This window comes from Vidua macroura, chromosome 2 (genome assembly GCF_024509145.1).
Source record: "Vidua macroura isolate BioBank_ID:100142 chromosome 2, ASM2450914v1, whole genome shotgun sequence".
NCBI classification, from domain to species: Eukaryota; Metazoa; Chordata; class Aves; order Passeriformes; family Viduidae; genus Vidua; species Vidua macroura.
Genome location: NC_071572.1, coordinates 15,411,206 through 15,437,987, shown reverse-complemented (window position 1 = coordinate 15,437,987; position 26,782 = coordinate 15,411,206). Strand labels below are relative to the sequence as shown.

General features: G+C 42.4%; 1 protein-coding gene across 1 annotated transcript in view; it reads right to left on the bottom strand.

Moving 5' to 3' along the window:
* The window catches only part of MAP3K15 (mitogen-activated protein kinase kinase kinase 15), an 81,878-nt gene extending 67,163 nt beyond the window's left edge, over window positions 1–14,715 (bottom strand). The window contains exon 1 of the mRNA XM_053970167.1: window positions 14,400–14,715. Coding sequence (XP_053826142.1) covers window positions 14,400–14,715 — 316 coding nt within the window. The remainder of the gene's footprint in view (window positions 1–14,399) is intronic.
* Between the last annotated feature and the right edge of the window lie 12,067 nt (window positions 14,716–26,782).

The window sequence follows — 26,782 nt, the reverse complement described above, 5'->3', positions numbered from 1 at the left end:
AACTGAATTCCATACCTGCTTCTTCCTACCCTACAGCTGCTGTGTGATGCTAGCCTAGTCACATAAACTGGGATTTCAGAGATGGGCTTGTTCACAATGCAGTTATTAAGATTGTGAGTTTCAGAAGGAAAAAACATGCCCCACTAAAACAAAAACAATAACTCCAAAAAACAAAGCCTTCATTTCAAAGGTACATGGTAACAAACCAAATGCCTTCAGAGAGAAGAAAATTCCTAATATTTTACCTAAGCAATTAACTTGTATCATCCTATTGGACCTTGGTACAACTTAGAACTTGAATAGTCTCCGATTCAGCATCTGCAGTCTTCCACCTGCAAAAGAGCTAAGCATCTACAGAACAATCAGTATGCCTGATTCATACCTCAAAAAGACAGGTATTTCTATTTTTATTCAACCTTTATATACAAATGAATAGTAAAGAAGCAGCATTTTAAACTTCTCAAAGAGTATTTAAAAAATTCACATTTGTCTCCTTATTTTTTTGTTCACAGATGTAGACAAATGAAGATTCCAGACGTTGCTCATTTCTTGCTTTAAATCTAAGTATCCAGAACACTTAAAAAAACCTGTGACTCATCTGTGACAGATGATCTGAAGACACCTGTTCAATAATTTTCCCTGTTTATATACTCTCAGTATATTAGAAATTTTGATACAAATGCTAGACAGACATAATGAGTAACTGCCCCACATCATACATACTTTTCACTATGCCAAGTCATTAAGAATAACACTATTTCCTAATTTTTTTCCGTGAGCCAAAGAACCTACTAATTCTGCAGGACATTTTTCTGCCCTATTTAGTATCAGAGAAGAAAAGAAACAGCAGAGTAAATTAAAAGCAGGCAGTTCACACTTGCCTTCTGCACTAGCAGTGTGCCAAGGCTCACACGAAACCATTTCCACTGGCAGTGCACTAGAGTGGAGCCAGTCAGATGAGAGCACACAGAAAAAACAGCCAAAGCCTGAACCTAATTTGAACCTTGACTGTAATTGCAGGGGGGGGGGGGAGGGGTGGGGGTGGTGTGGAATGAGAAAGGTGAACTTTATTTAACTTCTACTGCACCCCTGCACTTCCTACACTGGGTCATCAAAGGCAATCAAAGGGAATGAAGTACAGGAAAAAAATATAAGGTTACATAACTGGATAACCTGGCCTAAGCAATATTAAAGAGAGTATGAAATTCAACAATGAACATTGTCCCTTTCTCCCCAGATGCAGTCAAATCAATTTTTAGGCCAAGGAGGTTAGATAAGCTTCAACCTTTTAGACATTTATCCAAACTAAACCATTTGAGAATCACACATCATTTAATGTTGAATACCTTGGCTGGGGAACATAAAAAATCTGCTAAATCTGCACATCTCCCACAGGTCATACACCGGCCAACAACATATATAAAAAAAAAAATTGGAGAAGTAAAATTATGCTGATCTTATCTTCTTATCAGAGAAATATAATCAAAGAAAAGTAATCAAAATACAAGGAACTATAACAGAAAAAAATTTCAGTACACTAAAGCTCGTAAGTCTGGGTTAAACTAAGACCTTATTCCTTTCTTTATTTAAAAATACAGCATATAAAAAGAGTGAGACTTTCTTAGTCTGAATCTCTTATTTTTTCCCAAATATGTTTCTTAAAAACAAATATCAAGAGACATCTCCATCATTAGCACTGGGAATTTTTATGTACCAAACTGAGGTATCCCACCTCATAACAATATTATAGATTTCCTCTTTATGTTGATAGATTCCCATACTGTCATTTAGGACCCATATAAAGCACAGTAAGTTATGCACAGAAAAGAAGTTATCTGAGGAAAGGCAGTATTATTAAAGTGCAAATGTGGATAAAGTTTACATAAAGCCAGGGCATCATCTGTGAGCCAAGAGACTTGCACTCACATACAGATACCGAGTCCTTGATACAATACTCCGGATGCTGGGCAAATGTGGATTCACTCTGCTATTTTTATCTTTCCTGTAAACAGTACAAGCTTTATGTGCCAGTCTAAAAGACTGCATGTGCTACTGAAAAAATCCTCATGTACCAGTCAATGTTGTAATTTAAAAAATTGGAAGCTTCCATTAAAAAATGAGAGAAATCAATTTCAAGACACTATGTAGAGATCAATAAAATCTAGAATTTTAGTAGAAGCTGGTCTTTCTTGAGTCATAGCCATTATCTAATTAGTCTTTAACTATTCTATAAATACAGCATACTTCCAGCATGTAGACAGAGAATATTAAGCACGAACACAGATTGTTTGTTATCACAGGGAAACCTACTCCCCAAGATCTCTTTAGAATAAGAGGAATATTAGTACTTCTAAATGGTGATTCAGATAAAAGAAATCACATGAAATTGTGATTTTGCAACAAATTTCTAAACATGGTCTCCAGCATCACCTCAAAAACATGGAATGCTTTAGGTTGGAAGGGACCTTAAAGGTCATCTAGTTTCAACTCCTCTGACATGGGCAGAGACACCTTCCACTAGTCCAGCTTCCTCAAGGCCTCATCCAACCTGGCCCTGAATGCTTCCAGGGATGGGGCACCCACAACATCTCTGGGCAGCCTGTGCCAGAGTCTCACCACCCTCACAGTAAAGAATTTCTCCCTTATATCAAATCTAAACCTGCCCCATTTTAGGTTAAAGCCTTCCCTCTTGGCTTATCTACAAGCCTTTGTAAAAGGTCCGTATAAGGTCTCCCCAGAGCCTCTGTTCTCCAAGCTAAACAGCCCCAACCCTCTCAATCTGTCTTCATGGGAGAGGTGCTCCAGCTCTCTGATCATCTTCACAGCCTCCTCTGGGTTTGTTTCAACAGGTCCACATCCCTCCTATGCTGAGGCCCCCAGAGCTGCAGGGATTCTCATCATAATAGAGGGAGAGAATCACCTCCCTCTCCCTGCTGGCCACACTGCTTTGGATGCACCCCAGGGTGCAGCTGGTTCTCTGGGGTGCTGGGCCATGTCAAGTTTCTCATTCACCAACATCCCCAGGCTAACCTGTACTTTGTCATGGTAAGAGGATGCAAGAAAGTTTAGTTTTAAAATGGTAAATTCTGAATATTCGCCTTTAAAATTGTCCTAAATACCCAAAATTCTGGAAATTAATGTATTAGTCTTCTCAGAATTTGTATTATACCATCACAGAGGCACTACTGCAAAACTAGGAATCTGAAGAGGCATTAAAGGGTTAAAAAAAAAGCCAAAAAATAATCAAGCATTCTTATTTGACTTGATCACAAGCCAGAAAGTCAAAGCAGTTTCTGGTTTTCCCAAAACAATACGAAGACTTACCTAATTTTGTCACTATAATAAGCAAAAAGCTAAGTTTATCAGTTGCACAATTTAATTATCATGAAATCAAGAAATCCATCTCAACCATTTTCAGACTTCATTCTGATTTGAATGCTTTCTCCAGCTGACAACAACCCATAACTTGTCAGTTATCATAAACAGCAGTAGTAAAAGCAAGCACAGTGCCTGGCTTTGAGCTTGGTAATCATGTCCTCTTTTCAAACTGGGTTTAAAAAGACTGAAGCATACCGAACATCCATTAGCAAAGAATATATTTGAAACAAGTATCTCAGTTCCAGAGAAGGCAGAGGTGATGCTGATAAAAGCTGACAGTTACTGTGTTAAACAGGATGGTGCACACAGAAGCTCTGCTAAGTAAGGCAGCCCAGTACAAAACAGTAACAGCATTGTAAACATTAGCTTTTCTCCTGCAAATTTTTATTATCTACTAAGATTAACAAAACTGCGATGACTGGTCTAGCACTGTTAGAAAGCAACACACAGACAGAATACAGCCTTGTACTGTTCTCATTTACCAGTCCCCAACCCCAGTTCCACCTTGTCACTCTCCAAGCAAAGGCAAAACTAACAACGAATGTCTCCCTAAACACACAAATTAGCAGAAAGAAATTTCTTTCTTCAGCTTCTGTGAGTGAAAGGCAGCAACAGTAGAATTAATGCAGCTAATCTTCAGCTGAGTGAAATTATTACGGGCAAATATTTTTCTGCAATAGAAAAAACCTGCAGCTTTTCTGTGACTAAGGCAAAGACACTTGATTCAGCACATTTTCTTGTAGCTGATCTAGCTACTAAATTAAATACTTGTAAAAAATTTAAAGGGAAGGAAGGAGAAAGGACAGCAATCAAGTGGCAAATGATTCACTACCCCAAGTTTAAAAAAGTAACTTCCCTGTTATTGTCCCCACAATCAGTTTCATAGAATCTACCACTGGTTTTGACTTTGATGCCTGGAGGCATCAAAGTACCACTATTCATGGAAAGCACTGCCAGCACCAGCAGGAAACTGAAGAATTTTAGAGAAGCTCATTATCATGCTGATTTACATGGAAGTTTGTTTGTTTTCCAAAACTACTGCATTTTTGGCATACACTTCAGAAGCTTTAGAAATCATGTGATAAATATCTATAATGTGATAAACACTTTTCAAATTGTTGAGAGGCCCTTGACCACCCGTGGTTGAGCTACTGTTCTGTGCATGAAGGGTTGTTTTACTGAACAGAAAAAAAGCCCACAAAATGCAAAGAATCCAGACACATTTCCCTCCATGACATGACACAACATAAAAAAAGATTATATTAAAACAGGGTTTAAAAGCACTTCAAGATTCTTCTCCTTGTGTTTTGCTTTAAATAGGTGTAAGTCTTTTTAAACACAATTTAAGCATAAAACCAGTATATACTAAAATAGACAGAGCTGTAAGTTCTGCTGTGATAAACTGGAGTACTTCCCTTACTGCTGGATTTAGCTGTACCATCCCACATCAGCAGAAGGCTAGGGTTGTAGTCCTAACAGTGCCATTACTGTTTCATTAAATTTCAGATTTCTGCCTGTCATCAGAGCCCACTGCAGTTAAAGAAAGACTATGCTAACCAAGGCTGGGATCATAGACCTTCAATGTAATAAAAGCTGCAGTACACATTTTAAAGTCATGAATCCCACTGGGCTTTGTGCTCCAAGACGTAACAGCTGTTGAAGTACTGACTTCGACAAAACTTTAAATGCTCTGAAGCACTACCAAAGAATATCTGAGAAGTTTCAATTCCACCACCCTGAACACCACAGCAGAATCATTGACCTCATCAGGCTGAGTACTACGAAGGATAAAAAAAGCATGAGTGGTTTCCCATAACACAGTGATCCAGTACTTGTGTCAGAATTCATGTCTTCTCCTTGTAGAGAACAGTGATGCAATTTTTGCTCCTGGCACTTTTCTATAACCAGCCCAACCTCCCAGGGAAAGGTGAAGATATTTGCAGCACTTGTGAAAGAAGACAGGTCGGGTGAAATTCTACTGTGAGACACGTTTGACCCATTGCCTGCTCAATGAATCCCCCTGACCTCAGCTGACACAGGCGCTGTGCTGTTTATATCCAGCCGTGCCAGGGGGCAGGACAAAGCAACAGCTGCAAGCCCTCTCTTGGCTCAGCCTCAGGCACCCCTGTTGCTGTTCAAAGGTAGCCTGAGGCTAAAAAAATTCATAGCCCTCCTGAAGTGCATGGCAACCAGAGCCTACTGTGTGCACAGATTTCACCTGCAAGTGGCAAACCACATCGAGGCCCTCCTAAGAAAGACCCTCCACGCATCCTTGCTGCCAAATGTTAGCCACATAACACCCCTGCAGCTGCTCCTCCACATGCATGGAAGTAGCAGCATGCCCCGAGTATCTCCAGAACACAGGTTTGCAGTCAGAGTTTGAATTTGAGATGATGCTGACAAAAGATGGTTGGGCCATTGCATGTGACCTCTCCATACAGCCCCACACCCTCTCCCTTTCTGCAATCCCTGATGGCAATGAGGTTTGTTCCTAGGAATGGAACACCAGGTGAGTATTGCAGGAGTGTCTGAATGCACTCCTTAATGCACTCCAGAGATGAGGAAGCCAAGACATTCAGGACTGACTTTGGCGCACGTTGGCCTGCAGAAGGGTGTAAAATGCTGGCAGAGACTGGGTCAGCTGGTCTCCTGGTGTTGCAAGCAGCTTCCAGGTGGAGCCCCCTCCCAGCATGGAAGCCTGCAGCCTAAAGATGGGAAACACTGACTGATAGTGAGTGAAAAACACTAAGATCCAGTCACATGGGGAGATAAAATCCAAAAGCAGCTACATAGGTGCTTTGTTGCTTTGGAGGTGAACTCTCCAAGGCTAAAGACTGTTGACTTGTACTTTTCTAGCCAAACCTGCTTATAGTATAAGCCTTTAGACATAAACTGTTGACCAAATCTGAGACTAAGTGGACCTAGCCACACCTGAACTCCTCTGAGTTTAGAAAGCAAGGGGGTCTCACTGAAGCTCATAACTGGAGAGACCATGACCCTATTGCACAATTAGCTGTTTTAATAGATGATAGTTATTTACATATTGCATTACAGAAGTATTTAGACATTGAATTAGCAATAAATCAAATAATATTCATGCACATAATCACTGTATCCTACTTCTTGTTGCTGGCCAAGAGCCTTCTCTTGACTTCTCTGACACAAGTCCATCTTGCGAAAACCAAAACATCTTGAGTTCTCAACTAGGTTTTGCACAAGTCCTTACAAGTCAGAAGAGCTTGACCTCAAGGCAAACCAGGAATATTACTTACCTTTTAACAAGCATGTGCAAGTGTAATTTAACAATTAAAAAAGCAATGTATGCTTACACTGATAAAAGAAGAACATAATATGAGCTACCACATATCTACCTTAGTTTGCCTATTTTATGGAGGATGGAAATGAAAGTGATGTAATTAACCCACATAAGCAAACACTTCCTTTATTTTTGTTTAACCTAATTTTGAGACTGCAGGTCTAAGAGAAACAATTCTTACACCTATGAAGAACATGCTGCACACAGCAACTTAGGGACTACGTGAAAAATACATTTGCATATAATTCTTAAAAAAAAAAATAAAAGGACCTTTAGAATTTGCAGACTGGTATGTACAGCTGGCACAGTTCTTTCCTCTTATCAGAGGAAAAAAAAACTGTATCAGAAGAACATTCACTGATATGAAGAATTCCAGAAAATGTTGCAAGTTTAAAAAAAATAATTAAACAATATTAAAAACAAACAACCAAAACTCACTTTAATTGCAGTGTTTTCAAGAGCCATGTGACAATAACTGGTCTTCAGAACTAAGACAGTTCAACAGATGCAGTTGTGGCTCTCTTCAGAATAATCTCACATGTTCAAATTCTTGAAGTAATTTGTAAAGGTTGTAATGGATGTAAAAGCTTCTAAGTTTATTCAGTGAGACTCAATATGACTTATAATCGCACAGTGAGAAATATTACTTGCAGAGTAAGTTAAAAAAAAACCCAGAAACTCACCATGTGTGCTGCGTTTCATCCAGAACATGAGGTTTGAAACCATCTAAGGAAGATGAAGGTGCATGAATTACAGAATCAATCAATCAATCACAGAATTGATTAACTAGGTTGGAAAAGACCGCTGAGATCATCAATCTGTGTCCTGTACTTCATCAAAAGCAGCATGGCTGGCAAGTCAAGGGAGGGGATTCTCCCCATCTACTCTGTTTCTGCAAGACCCCACCTGGAATGCTGCATCCAGCTCTGGGGTTTCCAGCGTAACAATGGTGGGGACCTGTTTGAGAGGTTCAGGAGTGTCGGAGTCCAGGACATCCCTCTGGCTGCTCTGGCTGTCTCGAGACCCTGGCATGAAGTCAAAAACATCTGTGGCTTCGATTTTAGCCTGTGGAAAACTGTCAATTTTGTATGAGGAATTACAAGCCACACGGGTTTTAGTAGTGTGTTATTTGAACTAACACAGGGTGGAGAAGTAGAATTTTGGGATTTTCAGAATGGGGTTCAAGGGGGTACAAGATGGAGGAATTTGGGCATGTCCTGACCTTCTTGTTCTTCTTGTCTTCCATGTCTTGCTATGATAGTGACACTTTTCTCTTGGTTTAGGATAGGGACACACTATCCAACAGAGATGATAGGAATTGGTGAAGAAATTGTAAACATAGACACATAGTTTTTAGTATATAATGCGGGAGCCGCCCAGGGCTCAGGTCAGAATGTTATGGCCTCCTTGCTAGCCAGGGCTCAGCAGGTCAGAGAAAGAATGTTCAGGTAAGAAGAAATAAACAACCTTGAAAAAGCAATCGGACGCATTCCAGACCTCTTCATTGGCGGCTCGGGCTAGGAGAAAAAGGACTTTTACAATCTTGGAGTCATCAAGACTTCACAGAGACATAGACCCTGAGGCAGGAGGAGGACTGTGAAGGTGATCAGAGGGCTGGAACACATCTCCCAGGAAGATGGGCTGAGAGAGTTGGCGCTGTTTCGCCTGGAGAAGAAAAGGCTCTGGTGAGACCTTATAGCACCTTGCAGTACCTAAAGGGGGCTTCAAGAGAACATGAGAAGGACCTTTTATAAAGGCCTGTAGTGACAGGGCAAGGGGGAATGGCTTTAATATGAAAGAGGGCTGATTTACATTACTGTGAGGATAGTAAGACACTGAAACAGGTTACGCAGAGATTGTGGATACTCCATCCGTGAAGTGTTCAAAGCCAGTCTGGACAGGGCTTTGAGCAACCTTGTTTAGTGAAAGGTGTCTCTGCCCATGTCAGAGGGGCTGAAACTGGATGATCTTTAAGGTCCCTGCCAACCTAAACTGTTTTATGACAGCAACATATAGACCTTATGATTGTTACTGTCATTTAAAACCGGCCTCACACACTTGGATATAAAAGGACTATAATACTGGGATATTAAACGGCTTTGTTATCAGAATATTTAGTTTGATGTCACAATGCAGAGCTTGGCTGAACACACCTGAAGTTGCTCTAGATGTGGGATACGGTCTAGGGCGACCCACGGGGTTGGCGACGTTACCGTCCCAGGACCCACAAACCAATCCCCCAGTCGACAGTGCCCGGATGAAATAATCTTCCTCACCAGAAACAAACGGGAGCGCACTCCGTGTAGAGTTCCAACTGGGTTTATTTGTGGGCTGAGTAGAGGGTCCACAGGGGTAGGATGAAGGTAGGCTGGGAGGGAGGCATGTGAAGCAGGAGGGAGACAAACCACAGGAGGAGGGATCCAGGGACACAGTGCAGACTGACAGCAGAAACTGTACCTGGAGCTGACACCTGACATCCGAGACCCTGCCGAAAGCCAGGCAGGGCGTGGGTACAAAGTATATAAACCGGGGGAAGGTAGGAGGGGACAGGGTACAATCAACCAATGGGGACAGGGGTAGAAGGAGGAGTTGAGGTGGGGTGATATACATTTAACCAATGGTGTAACATGAGGGGAGTGACTGTAACACAGGAGCCAATGGGGGAATGGGGAGAAATAGAACTTTCTGGGCTGTGGAGTGAGTCCCAGGTGACTGGCAGGTAGCTACTAACATGCGGGAGCAGGGAGCCTCGGGAAATCGACACAGTTAAACAAAAGTATCCTCCTCCCAAGGCATCCCAGGCCTGTTACCCTCAACACCGACTCCCACAGATGTGCAGCACCACATAGAGATAAAAGAACCAGGTCCTAACAGCTCTGCTGTTTTACTAAAGCAGCACAGTACACAGCCCAGCCTCTCATCCACCACCTTCCTGTTCTGAAGATTGTTGGTTTGCTTCTCTTTGTACTTTTATATTCTGTGGTATGTATATATATATATCTTGAGATTTAAAGCAGATACACCCCTAGCCATTGAGTGACCTGTGTGGGAAAAGAAAAGAAAGAAAAGAATTTAAGTATTCCTCAGAAAAACATCAAACCCTGCCGCTGAAGTAAGCATCAGAGCACTAACCCTTAACTCCACCACTGCCCACTGTCACACCCAGGGGCAAAGATAAACTGCAGCAGGAAGGTATGATGAAGTTTGTTTAAAAGTTATTGCCCTCGCCTGTCATTCCTGTCAGAGACTTCATTCCCTGCAGCAGAGTCAGCAAGGGAAGCCCTGCCTCCAGCTAAGCTACACCGGTTACCACGATGTATATTATCCTAAACCAGTGACAAGTGTTTATTGCACCTGATGCACTCAGCCTTCAGGCTGAAGAAGTTGAAGAATCCCTGCCAATTCTGAAGTGGGAACACTGATCTTTTGAGGGCAGAGGGTTCCAGGACAGGCAGCTGAATCACAGGCAACAATGATTCCCCCGGCAGGTGCCAGAGCCTGAAAATTAGGATCCAGCAAATATATTTCTTCCTTTCCCTTTCACAGTGTAACATGAAGAAAAAGAGTTTCAGGGACAAGAAATTAGGGTTAAGAGTGGCTCAACTATGGTACAGAAGTAAAGAGGATCTGTGTTTTAGTCTCTCTTTGGGCTCACTCCCAAATCTTGGCTCTGGATGAAGACAAGTCTGCAGAGACAGGTATCAGACCATGCATTTTGGAGCTGCCTTATCACACAGGATATTGATTAGAGAACTTAATATATAGCAAAACAGCAGAAACAGACTTCAAAATATTCCCCTATACTCACAAATTATCTGAGAGTTTCCTGGATTGTCAGAGGAATACTCACTTTTCTCAGGTCAGCATTTGGCTCTATTTCTCAGTACACCACTTGCTCTCTAGCTTGTCTTCCTTTCAGCTGATTTTCATCCTGCTGACTGTATAATTTCTAAATGCTGTGGTCAAATGGTTAAAGAAGTATTCCAAGCCTAAAAACAGATTGCTGCACATCCCTCATGAGGGAAAAGTATGATCAGCTACAGAGACAGGATTTCATAAACCAAAATAGGAACACCCCAAAACCTGTGTAACTGTACTTTGTACACTCCTTAACACTGTAGCCAAACCCTATTGTCTGGCACTTCAGGCACTAAGATTTGATAAAGTTTTGAGCAGACAAGCAAAAGCCACATTTTTTCTATCTAACATCTGTTAGATAGACAACCTGTAACTTCCAGAGGTACAGGTCAAACATTTGACTTTGACATCATGTTTGCTTTCTTAGTGAACAGAACAGAAAGATCCTTTGCAACTATGAATCATTCTACCTGTAACATCACTATAGCCAAGTCACACTCACCTTTTCACTGTGTCTCTCAAGCTGTTTATGAATGCACTACAGTGCCTATAGTTTGATTTTCTTCATGGGATAATTCTGAAGAATTCTAAAAATTCTCACTTAGCTCCAAGGCTCACTGTTCCTAGGGAAAATTACTTTTATTTTCTGCAAAAAAGCTTCACACTATTGTGCCCAGTTTTAGTTTAAAAATATTACCTTTCTTCCCAGAGATACAGACAATGTATGCAAGCATCCTTGTTTCTCCTCTATTAGGTAGATATCATTGCCCATTTTTGGAAAACTAATTACTTTGCTGACAGCTTGTTTTTAGCCCACACTGAGCAAAGAAATCTTATTTTTCTTTTACCAAGTTCTCATTTCACGACTTTTCAGTTTACTCTCAGATGTGCTGTAGTTCTCCTTTAGCAAAGCAAAACCTTAGAAAGCCAAGTGATTTCTTAAGATCAGGGTCACCCTGCATTACCTGCAGGTCTGCAATATCTAACTAAAGGCACAAGTCATGCTTCCATTCACAATAAGATTTCAAATGATAGGAAGACAGTAATGACTACACTCAAGGAAAAAGAAAACCACATATACTCTGATTATGGAATTTAAGTGGGTTTGCAGCACTTTTCTCAGTGTTCTACTGAAAAACCATCCACCAGAAAACCTGCCTGCAGACAGGAAAGAGGTTTCTGTTGAAGTTCTTTGTTGCACTCTGTCCTTAAAGTTTGCTGATTTTGTCACAAAAGGTACTTATAGATTCATCCTAAGTAAGGTAAATAAACTACTTTGGAGGGGGTTGTCTAATGGCTGAGTAAAGGCTATAATTTCAGGCACAGTCAGGGAAAAAGACTAATAGATAACATTTTTAACAAAGAGCCATACTACTCACAATGAGATGGTCTTTTGGTCTTTACTGCTCAGTCATTAAGCATTAATATATGGTTCCACTAGTGCTGTGGTGCGGTTTTTGCTTTAAGTTTGTTTGCCCACTATTCTCCTCCCCTCCCGAGTTACCAATCTCCCCAAGCCCTTCCCTAACTTCCTCCCTCCCACGTTGTCAATCCTCCCTATCCCTATCCCTTTTTCCAGAGTGTTCCTTGTCTATCTTGTAGTATTCGATACCCCATTTGTTACTTTGTATTATCCCCCTCCCCTGCTCTCCCTGATAGGTTTATAGGATGTTAGTCCTGCCCTAGATTCCTCGCCTGCCATGCCCTCTTTGGTTGGTTGCCCTATACCACTCCCCCTATAAAAACCTCTGCAGACCCCCTGCCCTTGTCTTGGGGTCCCAGGTCGTGGACCTAATAAATCCATTCAGTTTTACCCCAAGTCCCGTGTCGTTATCTGTTCCTGCACTGCACCAAGCAATAATGGGAATAGCAGAGCTCACGGGGGGAAGGTCGCGCCCCTGCTGTCATTGCCCAGCACGATACAGCGCACTGCGACACACTAGTAAACCAAGAGGTGGCAACAGGCTAGCACCTCTTAGAGACCCCACCACTTCTTACAAAGCAAGAGTAATTGCTTTTCGAGGTTCTGCCCCTCAGCTACAGAAAGTAAAAATATACTGTAAGAGATATCTTCAGTCTGGGAAACACCTGCTTAATATCTTACCCAGGAAGCAATAAAACTCTTCAGATTTTTTTTCTTTTTAAAGTAAACACATGGGAACTTCCCAACATGAAGTTCACCATGACCCATAGGAGTGTTCACATTAGAGTATATTCTTAATGGTGTTCTTAAGAACTGAATAGATGCCAGCAATCCCAGGCATACATTACACAAACTAAGAAGTCGTCTCCATGGCTGATTTCAAATTCTTGTTACAGGAAAGAAATCCACAGAAAGACTATGTTTAAGTCTCATTTGGAATAATTCCAGACTATGTATTATTCAATTACTTTTCAATTGAAAAAAAAACCCAGATATAAGAGTGTTGAAGGTGTATCCAGTAAAAGACACCTTACTATTACAAAGTGGTATTAATCAGTGATAAAATTATCTTGGTCTGACAAGATGACTCGAATCAAAAGTCTGCAAAGTTAGGGCACATTTCTAGAGAAGAGGTACTCACTTCAGAATGAAGTAATTTAAGAATCCCTTTTAAACAGCTGTTTCAGACTCTCAGTACAATGCACAGCAGGTGTGTGTCTAATACATTAACAGCACTATTAGTAGAAACAGAGGAATAATTTTGTGTTGATGAGTACATTATTCTTACCTTCATAATGACTATAAAAGAAATTCCTACGTTATGTTTGTGTACTAAGATACACAAAGAATACATTACAAACTTGTCAACCTTGCTAGCAGAGACATAACAAAAACCCCTGGCTGGGAAAAAAAAAAAACTGACAAAAAAGGATATGAGGTTCCTCACTATTTGGGTGACTTATTGGGATGAAATGGACTCATAATCACATGAAAATTTACAATAAGACTAAAGTTTTAAGAAATATTCTTTAACACATCTCATGAGCAAAACAAAGTTCTGGTGAAAGATGGACTTAAAGAATACTTTCCATCTTTAGAGTCTGTGAATTTCTGGCATTTCCTTATGCTGGCTCATACAGATAGGAGGAAAAAAACTTTGCATGCCAGCAAAATGTCCATACTCACCTTGATTAGTTTATAATACCTCTTGGCTCAGAGGCTTCCAATGTGTGCTCAAAAAACTCACAGTTCTCTGCCATAGGCCAAACCAGCCAGGTGTTCTTGAGTGGAGAAGGAACAGCAGCTTTCTTTTGAACCATCAGACAGATACCAGTCACCAGATGGAACCTGAACAGGGTGGGCAATACCCACAAGTCTTCCTCAGGGCCCTTGTTCAGAGCAATACAGGATCACTTGGTTCACGTACAATTTCACTGGCCAGTCTGGAGTGAGAGTGGTGAACATGAAGCCTCTGGCCAAGCCAGATCAGAGGCTGGCGTGTCTTCCTGCTGTGTCTCGCTCTAAGCTCCCCATGAGGCCAGGAGCTGGAAGAGGGCTCTTAGCAAAGCACCCCAGCAGGAGCTCGGCTGTTCCTTAAGACTCGGTTGGTACTGTGGGATCCACAGCTCTGCTGGGGCAACGCACCGTGGCGACTCAATGAACTCCTGTAAGAGCCTTAACTTTTTTTCTTTCACCTTCTCCTGCTCCCTGTGCTGGACGCATTTAATGAGGATCCCTTCGCAGCCATCTCCCTGTCCCCACATCCCTTGCCAAGAGCCCCGCTCCCCCTCTTCCCCGGTACCACCTTCCCCGAGCGCTCCCCGTCCCTGCCGGCCGTGTCCCTGCACGACCCGGGAAGGCGGCGCGGGGCAGGCTCGAGCCTGAGCCCCCGCCCCGCGTCCCGCCTCAGCCCGGCCCGCTCACCCGCGTCGTAGAAGGCGTCCAGCACCGCCGTCTCGCCGAAGTCCAGCTCGCCGAAGTTGACGGTGCTGAGCTGGGCTCCCTCGGCCTCGCAGGCCCGCAGCAGGCACTGCCGCGCCCCGGCCTCGGGGCTCCGCGCCCCGGCGCCCGCCTTGGGCGGGTCGTTCAGCACGTACACGGCCCGCAGGCAGCGCGGCCGCGGGGCTGCCGAGCCCACCTCCGCCGCCTCCGCCTCGGCCGGGCCCCCGGCCGCTAGCTCCGGCTCCGCGCCGGGGGGCGCCGGCTCCGCGGCCGCGCTGCCGCTCGCGGGGCTCTCCATAGCGGCGTCGAGGGATGAGGGGAGCGGGGGCTGCCGGCAGGTGCTCAGGCGGGGCCGCGTCCCATCGCGAACAGCTGGGCAAGCCCCCGGCGAGGCGGCTCCCTCCCTCCTCGTGCCGGCCCTTCCGTCCGCGCTTCTCTCCGCTCCTGGGCGGGCGAGCACGGAGACGGGACGAGGCGAGTTGAAAGCGGCCGGCACGGAGCGGGGCTCGGCTCAGCAGGGCACCGCCCTCCCCGAACGAGAGAGCCCGGGGAGCCCAGCGCGGCGTCCGGCTCCACCCCGCCGTGCCTTCCCGGGACAATGCGCCCGCTCCCGTCCGCGACCTCGGCGGCTCTGAGAGGGAGCGGCGCCGTCGGGGCGATCGCGCCCCGTTTATCACTTGCCCTGCCCGCCCCTCGCCGGCAGCAGCGCCCCCGCGCACCGCCCGCGGCTCCGCTGCCGTGGAGCGCAAGCAGCTGCTGCCCGTTTGTCTTCCCTTTGCTCCATCGCAGCTTCTCCCCCACTGAATCCCCCATCCAGTTGTTTACACGACTTTGACCACATTTAGACTGTCTCAGAAGTTTCGGTAGTAGTTCATCCTTAACTTCCTTCTCTTTTCTTAGTAATTCTCACGATCATGACAAAATCAGCTTCTAGTAACTCTGTGGCAATTCCTGGCTTCTTTATAAGAACAACATTATTTTTGGGTTTTTTTTTTAACACGTTTTTCTTATTAGGTACACTGCTGATAGCAGCCTGGGGTTTTGCACTGCTACTGGTCCAGGCACTGGTGCATGTGCCTGGATAACTTAATATCTCAGCCTTGTACCCCAGCTGTCAAAAGTCACCCTACAGAGATCACAACCAACTAGAGATCAAGGGAACAGTGGAAAAGCACAGTCCTCCTGCAAATTTGTGTTTGAAATATTAAACCTATCTGGAAAGCTTTTTCATTTTATTTTCCACTCATGGTGACAGTTGAGGTTTTAGACAAAGAGTGTCTTCACCTTTTGCTGCAGTGTGAAGACTATGTGGCTATCAGAGACAATGATTTTACCCCATGCTGTAATCATAGAAACAGACAACTGTTGAGGTTGGAAAAGACCTCTAATGTCATGGAGCCCAGCTGTTAAACCAGCACCACCACGTTCAGCATTTAACCATATCCCCAAATGCCACACCCACACCTGAACGCCTCCAGGGATGATGACTCAACCATTGCCCTGGGCAGCCTATTACAATGCCTCACCATCCTTTCAATGAAGTAATACAACAAAAGCAATAATCAAAGGCTTACAGCATGGTATTTTCCTCTCTAGGTGTCGGTCTGTTTGGGATTAAAACAGATTTGCTTATAGAATATGAGAAATACAAAGGCTTAAGTATAATTGTAACTTGCTTACAAGTTAGCACGAATAGGCCCTGCACAAAGCACTATAGGTGAACTTGAAATGAGCTCCCTTTGTCAGCATGGCTGGCTCAGCAGGGGAGGAAACAGAGAAAGAATGGACACTTTCAGATGAAGGCCGAGACCTTGGTACCAGTAACACAAAAGAGGGTCCCAAGGCTGCACCAAGCTGAAAGATGAGTGGCCTTATGGCCTAATGGCCTGCCCATGTGGACATGGATAAAGAATCCAAGGAGGTGTTGGAAGATCCTAGGCTATAAATTTCTATTGGATCAAGAGGTGCACATAGGGCACGCGAAGATCTTGTGCCCTCTTGTGTGAGGGTATGAAGGCATGGGGATTTCTTTATTCAGTGTCCCTGTCCAGCAGCTCAAGCTGAAATAGACCAAGTCTGCCTCAAACCCAGGGTCTGATCTCTGTGCCACCAGGGATTGTTAATAAGAATTGCAGTAGCCAGTATTTCTAAGAAACACTCCAACATGAGGATTAGCACAGTGCTGTGCAGTATTCATGTTTGCTTAGTGGCTCATAAGGATTTTAGAGAGAATGTGGATAAATAATTCAACAGGCAAACCTATTTCTCATTTTGGAGAGTTTGGGGCAAATAAACCTCTGGACTTGGTCCACAGGTTGGGGATGTATATGTGCTTTTTTGACAGAAGCACTAAAATATGAGACTTTGGAGGAATGATGTGACCATCAGAGATCCCCTCCATTCCTGGCAGCTTTCCTCTTTAGGTGAGAGCAAGTTATTGTGTGACACACCAAGTCTATTAGCCTTCATCCAGTAATGCACCACTTACCTGATACAATAGGAGAAAAATAAAAGTCTCCATTTAGAAGATAGTCAGTATGCACATTGAGCTTTCCATCAATAAAAAGCACTAGCACATAAATTTATGATCCTCCCCAATACTAATCCTACTTTGTACTTTTTGAATTATAAAAAAGTTTGTTTGAACATCTGTTATTAAAAACTGAAAAGTACAGTGCTATCAAAGTTAAGGGATCATTTGCACAGGAAAGCTTTTCTCTTATTGAAGAACATTTTCAGGCTTTTAGCAACTAACATGCAAAAAACCCAGTTGCAATTAAATGTGTTTAGAACAATATATGCATGGTGTGGTGCTTTCTGTAATCTTGAAAATTGTTTTAGTGTCAATTTTTCAACAAAAAGGCTGGGATTGCTTAGTGGGATGCCACTGAGGCATAGTAAATAGGCTTTTGTGCCTTCCAGAGATTATAAAAATATAGTTTGTTCTAGGTCTAAGACATGTCTTCAGGTTTCATTTTGCAGTTTTTATCATTTGCTACTTCTTTAAATTACTTGTTGAGAGGTCTGTCTCTTGGTCTTGAAACAGAGTGATAGTTTCTTAGTAGATATTTTACATGATGATAAATAAGAAAAGGATATTTTCCCCATTTCCTAATTTTATTTGTCTTTCAAACAATATCCTCACTTTCCTTGGACATTTTTCCTAACCATCTCTCACTGATTTTCAGTATTTTAACCTGGTGCAACTTGTTCTATGCTTTCTTCAAAGCTAGAAACAAGGACCATTTTTAAAAGAAGAAGGTCCATTTTACAGGCTGTGTCTGTCTTGAGAAACTGTGGCTCAGTGCCTGACATTTCCAATGAGAAACAGTATCTTCAGATTTTGCAAGTCACCTGAGCGAGAATAAATAGGAGATTCGGACTTTGGGTTATTTGAACTGTTTCTGTGCAAGCAAAAAAGTGTTAAATGTAGAAGAAATAAAGGTGAGTCATGCAACACTCTTTCCTCTTGTTGGAAAAGTGTCCAAGAATGAGGTTATAGAAAGAGCCACTCTGCCCCTGGAGTTGCCTATTTAAAAGTCCAGGCTAGAAATTAATATTCAGCTTCTATATCACTTTCCAAGACTTTCTGCCTTTGCATAGAACCCAGCCTAACAAAACCAAGCCCAATTTGTGAAGTCAACATTTGCTCTTGTACAGAACTGTAAAGATGATGGTAAAATTTTCTCAGTCAGCACTTTGCGCCTGTCAAATCCACTAAGTGCAGAATATTAATTACCACTTCTTCAAAGAAAATAGATGTCCTTGAAACCACCTTTTTTTTCCTTCATTTTGTAAATCCCTGAGTAGCATAACTGCGCCAAGGGAAGTGATTCCTTCCTTTTTTTTTTTTTTTCCCCAGGGCTAAAAACTTTCAGTTCAAACTGTAAAGGTATATAAATTTCAAACTGTAAGTTTATATAAAGTTTGACTCCACAGGCAAATGTGCCACCTTTTCCCTAATGCATATACAGCTACAACCTCCTTTTTTTTTTTTTTTTTTTTTTTTTTTTTAAGAAAACACAGACTATAACAGTCATAAAGGTTAGTCTGCAATTTCATTGCTCTCTGACATTTTCACCTATAAAGAGACTCCTCCCATTTTATGCAGTGTAAGGGAAAGCCAAGCTCTCTTGGCTCAGGTAAGTACAAATAAGCTAGAACACATCCAGGTCCATGGGGAGCCTGCAGATTTGAGCTGTTCCACTGAGGTGCAAATCCACCTGGCCACGTGCTGGCAGTATTTGCTGAAGGATGTCCACCAGCACAGTGTCCAGGGCATCCATCACACCTGCTGCAGAGGTGCCTAGGAGTCCATCCACAGGCACTTGGCATTGACCACCTCAGTTATGGGCACAGTCTTAGCCATGGCCACATCTCCCCTGCCCTTGTGTCCCAGCAGAGAGCCACAGCTCAGGCAAGCAGCAGCATCCTGGACAAGCTTCCCCAAGGAGCTCTGTCAGGGTGACAACTGCCTTGCATGAACATGCATCCTAAAAGCCTGAATTCTATACCCTAGATGTGAGATTTTTTTTCTGTATTGTGAATATCAGGCATTAAGGAAAATATTTTGATGTTCAGATTGTTTCCTGGCAAGCCACTGTACCAACTTTCCACAGGATAATGCAAGTTGTGGTGTTTAAACTATTCCAAGCAAACATTTTATTAGTGGATCTTTTGGTTTTACTGCTACTAGTGTGCTATCCCATTTATTTTCATTCACAGTGAGCAGGTCTCCAGGTAACCCTGCAGATACTATTGTCATGTGATGACAAGGAAAAGAGTTGATTTCTTTACTGAACAGGAACTTTTTTTTTTTTTTTTTCTGAAGTATGAATCCAGACAAAAGATGTTTTAATTTTCAAAGTCATTATACAGAAACTTTACTAGCTATTCATTAAAATTCTGTGAATTCTTCCTACGAATAATTCTCCCTAATAAACTGCTTGGATTTGCTCAAAAATCAGATTAAAAATACTAACTCTGTATAAATGGAATCTAAGCAACAGGGATAATTCTTGAAGCAAGACTTCATTAAGGTGACTTAAAAATGCTACAATGCTTTAAAAGTTGACTTGCAGTAAAGCACATCTCTTTTTCGAGGGGGAAACTTGGATGTCTCAGTGTCATGTGAAGTCAAAATACCTTGGCCACCAGATCATCACTGGAACTGGGTTCAAAGATCTCAGGGATTCCTCTTGCTTTTACTTCAGTGGGCAGTGTGACACCTCACAAGCTCATTTGGCCTGCTAAAGAATGAAGGCAAAGAAAGTGACTGCTGGGTCTAAGAATATCATCCCTAGCACAGTTTTCTGTTCAGACCCACCGTTTTGCACAGAAAAGCATGTTTGTTGCACAGAGCATCTGCTCCTCACCACCATTTGCAAGGGCAAATGAAGGGCAGAGTGACATCCCGTGTGACAGACAAGGTTAGTCAAAGGGAGATCGTTCTCTTTCTTAGATCTCTGCCTGCCTTGGAGAACAACAACTTTATAGATATGCCTTGTGTGTTCACATGCACACTGAGCAGTGTGATCAATTCAAAATTGGCTTTGACTCCCAATTCCTAATCTTTAGTTTTTGGTCCATCTGGCACCCTAATCAAAAATTCTTGCTTTTGGATTTTGACTAGTTACATGTCAAGACTTTGGGAGCAGGGATAACTAAGGAATGCAAGGTAGCAGTGAAAAAAGTATGCAGGTATTCTCAATAGCTTCCATAAAACCAGAAATTCAATTAGACAGGAATGCCTGCATTTGAAATAATAAAATAAACCAAACCAATAGACCACCAGTTAATAACATAGCAAAGTGAAGGAATAAAAACCCACTCAACCTTTCCTGAAGCAAACAGACAGCTTAGAGCCAGAAGTTAACTCAAGTTCTCTAAAATACAGTTTTTAACCAATTAATCAAACAGGAAACCCCTTATCTCCAGTTTTCAACATATTTCAAATAACTTCTAGATTTTCTATTTCAGATGGGAGAAAACCAAACCAGGCCCCTATTCAGAAAGACCTCCCTTGGACCTTGAAATTTTGGAACCCTTACTAAGATCTAAAGTTAGAGAAAACCTCAAGAAAATCTGGGGAAAAAGAAAACTTTCAACTTAGGAGGATGGAGTCTTCATCTGACTGTCTATAAAATTCTGAATATTTGTATTCAAGTACTAGATGTTAATAAACAACAATATAAGCCTTAGATTTTTCCACTCATACAGCATCTTGGCATGATGTTTTCTCCTCTGCAGTCCTCTCCAGTTCAGCAGGTCCTGAGAGTGAGAAATACACATTTCCCTAGGGAATAAGAAGCAGCTACTTATAAGCAGCAGCTTCAAAAGGTCTGGTTTAAAAAGTTTGCATGGGCAGAAGATTAAATATTCTTACCAGGACTGATAAATTTTATTGTTTTCAGCTTGATCAAAGTATCTAGACTTCTTTATGTGTCATGGCTCAGTGTTTTTCATCCCACTTTAAGAAAATATTGTCACTTTTAGCTGTTCTCAAGTTGTTTCTCATTGAAGAAACATTCATGGTAAAGACTTCCTGACTATAAATTTTTATTCCAGTCAAGCACTTGTGTCTGCTGGTTAATGAAGGCCCAACAAAATTGTGTCTGTGGCAGGGAAGACAACCTGGTTACACTCCTGTTGTAAAAACAATGGAGAGGACTAGAATATATTAATTTTTATTGACAATTAGCTGATTTTTATATTGCTGTAGATGCGAGATAAATGAGGATACATGGGGTTTAGAAGCCTGGCAAAAGCAAAGTTGTCAGTGCTGTTTGAAAACATTTTAAATATTTGTAATCACAAGGGTTTTGCTGTTACCAGTTGGGACTGTGAACAGCAAAGGAGTCTTGAGGAGGCAAGAGCTACTTTAAAGTGACAAATAAAAAAAACTTATCTGTTATGTCAATAGTCACTTTTGTAATAGGTACTAATGAAAGTTTCATATACTTAAGCAAGTATGGAAATTTAGTAAAACTTCAGTAAGAATTCTTCAGTTGCACCTGCATTTCTCCTTGTTAAAGCAGTCAAGAAATTGCAACATTGTTAAATATGAACTTGATATGTGAAGAGAGAAATTTACCAATGTCCAAAATAGGGGCTGTTTTGTTTTCTAAAAAAGTACTATTAAGTAATTCACCTTCATGAAGTAGCAGTGTGAAAAGTCATGGGAGAAGCAGGCAGTAATGTGTAGGAGCACAGCTAAGGCACCTAGCGAGACAGAGTAACATCAGCCTGTCTTGAAATTTCTGGCAACTATTTTCTCAGCTTCCATGATGCTCGTGCTCTGAAGGTGTGAAGTCATTAGCATTGATTCTGACTTTAATATTTGGCCTTGGCTAGGTGGAGTTCTCTATACTTTTAATGGTGGAATCCAAATGTGTGTAACACTCAGTCCCAAAGCTCTCCTGGTTACGCAGTGAGACCTATGTGTGATGCCAGACACTTTGTCTTCTCTGCTTTGTCAACTTGCATTACATTTATTTTTTGCTAGAGCAGTGTCACATGCTCAAGACTATTAAAGTTGCTGCCAAATAACATGTCACTCCTGTACAGTTAAAAAATTTAATGGCCAGACACATTGTCACTCAAAGGCAGTCCCTTTTCAGACATCTATCTGCCAGAATGATAGGAATCATTCCAGAAAAGTTTTATAATGCCATAAGCGAGACCTTCAGCCCATCACTGTGTCAAATCATATTTCTGTCAAAATGCCAAAGAGTTTCTTCCTGTACTTCACAGTAAAAAGCAAGTTAAATAATAACTTGCTTCCTGTTCTAATCCAACACACCTAGAAAGCACTGAGCATTCCTGACCTATTTGTAGGAACCACTACATTCTTTGCTAATAACCTTGTAATGGAAACACCTACCTCTTCTTTTTATTAGGGAAATTCCAAGTAACAGCCCTTTGAGGAAAAGAGTTGAGTTAGTGATAGCAGTAAGATTTCTGGAAGCAGTAGTAAAAGGTATCCTTTTTATTACTGCACAGCCTTGTTTCCTCTAGAAATTTAAATCCAATTGTAAAACTGAATTATTTCAGTATTGCTCTGGAGAGTTCTCAACTATTCACACAGCAACAAAGAAGTAGAAAATCAGGTTAGTACTTTGGCACACACAGGCACATAGGACAAACATCAGGTACTCTTTATTGTATCCCCAAATGGAAAGACCAACAGGTTGCAGATTTCCTTATGACACACACACACTGCTGCAGTGTGAAACCAACCTGAAGAGAGTCCCATTATCTTTCTGTTTAACAGAAAGAGGCACAGCAACATCTTGGTCCAGCCTACAAAATTACTCCAGGCAGAGCCTGCAGAAGGCAACCAGCTTACCTGAGCAGCATCAGCAGTTTCATTTAGGCAGAGGTTTTGGGCTGCGTCCTTAAGGGGGCAGTTCCTCTTCTCTGTGTCACAGGGGTACTGGTACATAGATTTCTAGAGCAGGAAGGTGTCAGATTTGGGACAAGAGGAAGTTTAGAGTCTGAAATTGCTGCTTTTTATAATTATGCAGGGGAAGGCTGAGGAAGCATGAGGCCTGAGTCAGGGCACACAGAAGGTGAGTGAAAATGGGGATAGGAGAATTCAGGCTTACCCCAGACTTGCACCTAGCTGGAGAGAGCACACTGGTGACATCTGGGAGCTCTGAATCAGCCTTATTGACTTTAATATATCTCAAATATATCAATATATCAAGTCCAATATTGAAGCCTGTAGTTATTGCAGTAATGTGACATCCTTCTTGTGTTAAGAGCTCCCCAAGCACTGGTTACAGAGCTTACTTCTAAGGTGAGCAGGTTCTTCAGGTTAGAACATCAGTTTTCCATTCCCCTGAGATCAGTGACACACCAGGCACAACTGTGTAATCATGGCACAAACAACCTGCACCTCCCACAAGAAACATGACAAACATGAATGAGTAAGCTTTCTCCAGCCAGCACTGCTTTTGCTGGGGTCTCAAAATTTACATAATGTCTCCCCCTACCTAGTACTTTTATTTGTTAAATAGCTGTATCTGTGCTTCCAATATTAAATTTGGCTGAGCTCAGTAAATTTGGCTCTTTGAATCCAAAGCAGCCAAATTATCTAGCAGTAGCAATTTCCATGCAGGTGCACCTTTTGTTCTACTTACCCTGCATTAGCTGTTGTTCTCTGTTTGGTGCTCTTTCGAGGAGAAAGAGCATGGTGCACAGATTGTGTGATTGAGCTTTCTCCTTTACTTGCTGTGCCCCTTGCAATGAAAACCATCCCTAGAAGGGGGTAAACCCAGGTAATGGGTCATCCTGTGGCAAGGACAGCTGCCCTGCTTAATTTTCACTAGCTCTAAGATAAGCCCAAGAACTGCTTTCACAAAATCCCAAACTCTTCATTGCTGTTACCCGAGGAGGTGAAAAGCAGCCTGATGGGCCCCTTTGCTAAAAGGATGTTTGCTGTTCAGTAGCTGGGATGAAGGACATAGGGAAGGGTTTGTTGTACTGAGGAATATGATCTCCCATACCAAATGAAAATGCTGGGTCTGCGCTCAGTGAAGTGAAGGGGTTTTACCAGGGACAGTTTCGAGAACAGCTGTTTCTGTAATGTCCTGATATTCAAAATTGGTTTTGAAGTCTGCTCATTCTTATCTAATTTGCTTTGGTGTTCTAATTTTCAAGTTTCTTCCTTCAAGAAACAGCCTATTAGATGTTTTAAGATCATACTGATAAATGCCAATTTTGTTTTCCTGTGATTATCATCAGCTATATTCTCCAGTTGCTTTTCCTACATGAAAAAAAGGAAGATAACCTGCTTATCCAAGGGGGCTGAGAGAGATTGGTAGACCCTACCTCCCTATTGTAACCTTTACAATGTGTTAGGACAATTGAATCTAGTGATTTGTCTAGAATTATAGTTAATTATCTTGCTAAAATATACTAATCACTCCAGTTTGTAGGGTAACAATTCAATTTAAAAAATTGCATCTTAAATTTTTCATCCTACAGTGTTAACACATTTAAAAATACAATTTAATTTTTAATACTTTAAATAAAATTTCACAGGAGTATTAAGCCATTTTGTTAGTTCAGCTGTTTGCACTCCAGCCCCTCACACGGTTCAATAATGGAACTGTGAGCACTTCAAGGGGCAACTCAGCCGCATCATTGGCTCAAGAAAAGCCTGACTGAGGCTGCCTGTGGTTTACACTCACTACCTCTAAAAAAGTTTGTGTCTGCATTGGATTGGAAATCATCTTTAAAAGAGAGAACACCAAACAGCAACGTGCGGAGTGGGTGCAATTACCTTTGTTCCCCGAGTCGAAAGCAGAGGGGAGGATGGCCCAGGGCCATTTCCCGGCTGGCACCGGGCTGGTGGCACCGAGCTGGTGGCACCGAGGCTGCTCATTCCCTGGCACACAGCACTGCAGATTCCTGATGGCATTTACATGGTGTCTTTTGCTTCCTCAGTTGCTCTTTTCCAGGCTGGGAAGCGCTGGCACCCTCTCACCTTCAGGTGTGGTGACCTAAAGGCGTTGGTTATTTTCCAAAGGCAGGGAATGGCTGGAGTGGGGAGGCGACAGGTCAGGAGGAGGGAAGCAGCTGCAGGAAGCTGGGAGTGAATGGACCGGGTCACACACAACCAGCTGCTAATTCCTAGGCCAGCTCAAGAGTCAGCTGAGGCAAAAGGTGCCAAGCAAAATCTAAGTTCTGGCTGAAGGGTATTAATAACCATGGAGACAATTGCCCAGTATTTTGTGTGGGGAATTCAGCTCCACCTCTTTTGGCTCTTTTTAACTTATAGATTGCCATGAACAGAAGTCAATGCTTGGAGGACCCTGTCCTCGTCAAAGCCTATGGGAATTGCTGGTGCCCAGCAGCACTGCCACCTCCACACAGTTGAAAAGCCTCCTCAGTGCCAAATTGTAAAGTAGCTGTTTCTACTTTAAACTAAAATCCTGCCTGCTTTGGAACCACAGCTCTCCTGTGTGAAAGGTATCACCTTTCTCACCAGCCTTCACACTTTCCTCATCAATGCGCTTCTGTCCAGTTTCCACCCCCAGGGTCCTTATTCAGGGGAGAAGCAGACATTGGAGTCCTTACCTCTTCCTGGCCCTGCAGAGACTGCTGATCATTCCTGCGAGCAGGAGCACTGCCCATCACCCCACCCAGCCATGCTCTCTCCTTGCCTTGTGGTGCTTGGTATCTGTAGTACCCATGAACTGCAGAACCTCTAACCACAGCCCCCTGTTCCCAAGGCAGGTCCCTGGAGCATAAACGCCCCAGACAGAGGCTAAAAGTGTCAGCACAGTTGTGCTGTGGCATGGCCAAGGAAAGCACAGGAACACCAGACACCTTCGGCCACGCCAGCCCTGCAGCAGCAAACCCACATCTGTGCCACAGGCTCCACGCACAGAAGCAGCCGCCCCTGCAGCCGGACAACCTGGCGGGAGGGGAGCAGGGGACAAGGGGCCTGCTCACACCCCAGTCAGCTCCTCAAAAAGAGGAAGAAAAGGATTCTGCAACTTCAGCAGAGCACAAACTTCTGAGGGTGTTTTACGGCGCTGTCTCATCTTGTTTCATACATGCAAATTTCGGTCCTGTCTGTCACAGAGCGTGGCGCTCATGGACATTCCATACACAAATTAACCCATAAGAATTACTGCAGAATTGAGTTCAGTCCTTTGACCTGTTTGCATAACAAAAAATTCTTCTGAACCTTTTTGCTCATTCACAAGTGAATTAATAAGAAAACCACAGAAGGTGAAATTTAAAATACACTTCTGAGTATTTGCCATCTTACTTCCATGTAAAACTTTTTTAAAGTTCTAAGTGCTATGATCTCACATTAAGAAATACTTGCTCCTTTTAGAATTGTAAGAACAAAAAGAGAACATGAAGCTGTTTTCTCAATAACCAAAAATTTACCGAATCAAGAATTTGGATCTTGTCATCCAAAAGTATGACCCTGATATTTCACACCTGACTTCTACACAGAAACCAAAGTCTGCTACAGGAATGGTATGTGCATGTTAATGAAAAGTCATTTTACACAACTCTTCAAATAACAATATTTAATCATTTTCACAGCAAAATCATTTTGTACCTCACCATGTTTTCTGATTTTCTTTAAATATAAAACCAAACACTTTTAAAAGTAGCAGTTTATATCCACATGTTTAATGCATATTTGATATTCTTTAGAAAGGGAAAATCTATGTCTTATGTGAAATACTTTGTATAATTATAATGAAATGCAGCAAGAAGAACTTTTATTTCTACAGTGTCCTCTCCCAGAAAAACCAACTTGCAAAGCAAAGCATTTTCACAAATGCTTATTTAACCATCTTCTACAAAACATGTTTTTTCAGACTTCTAACTTA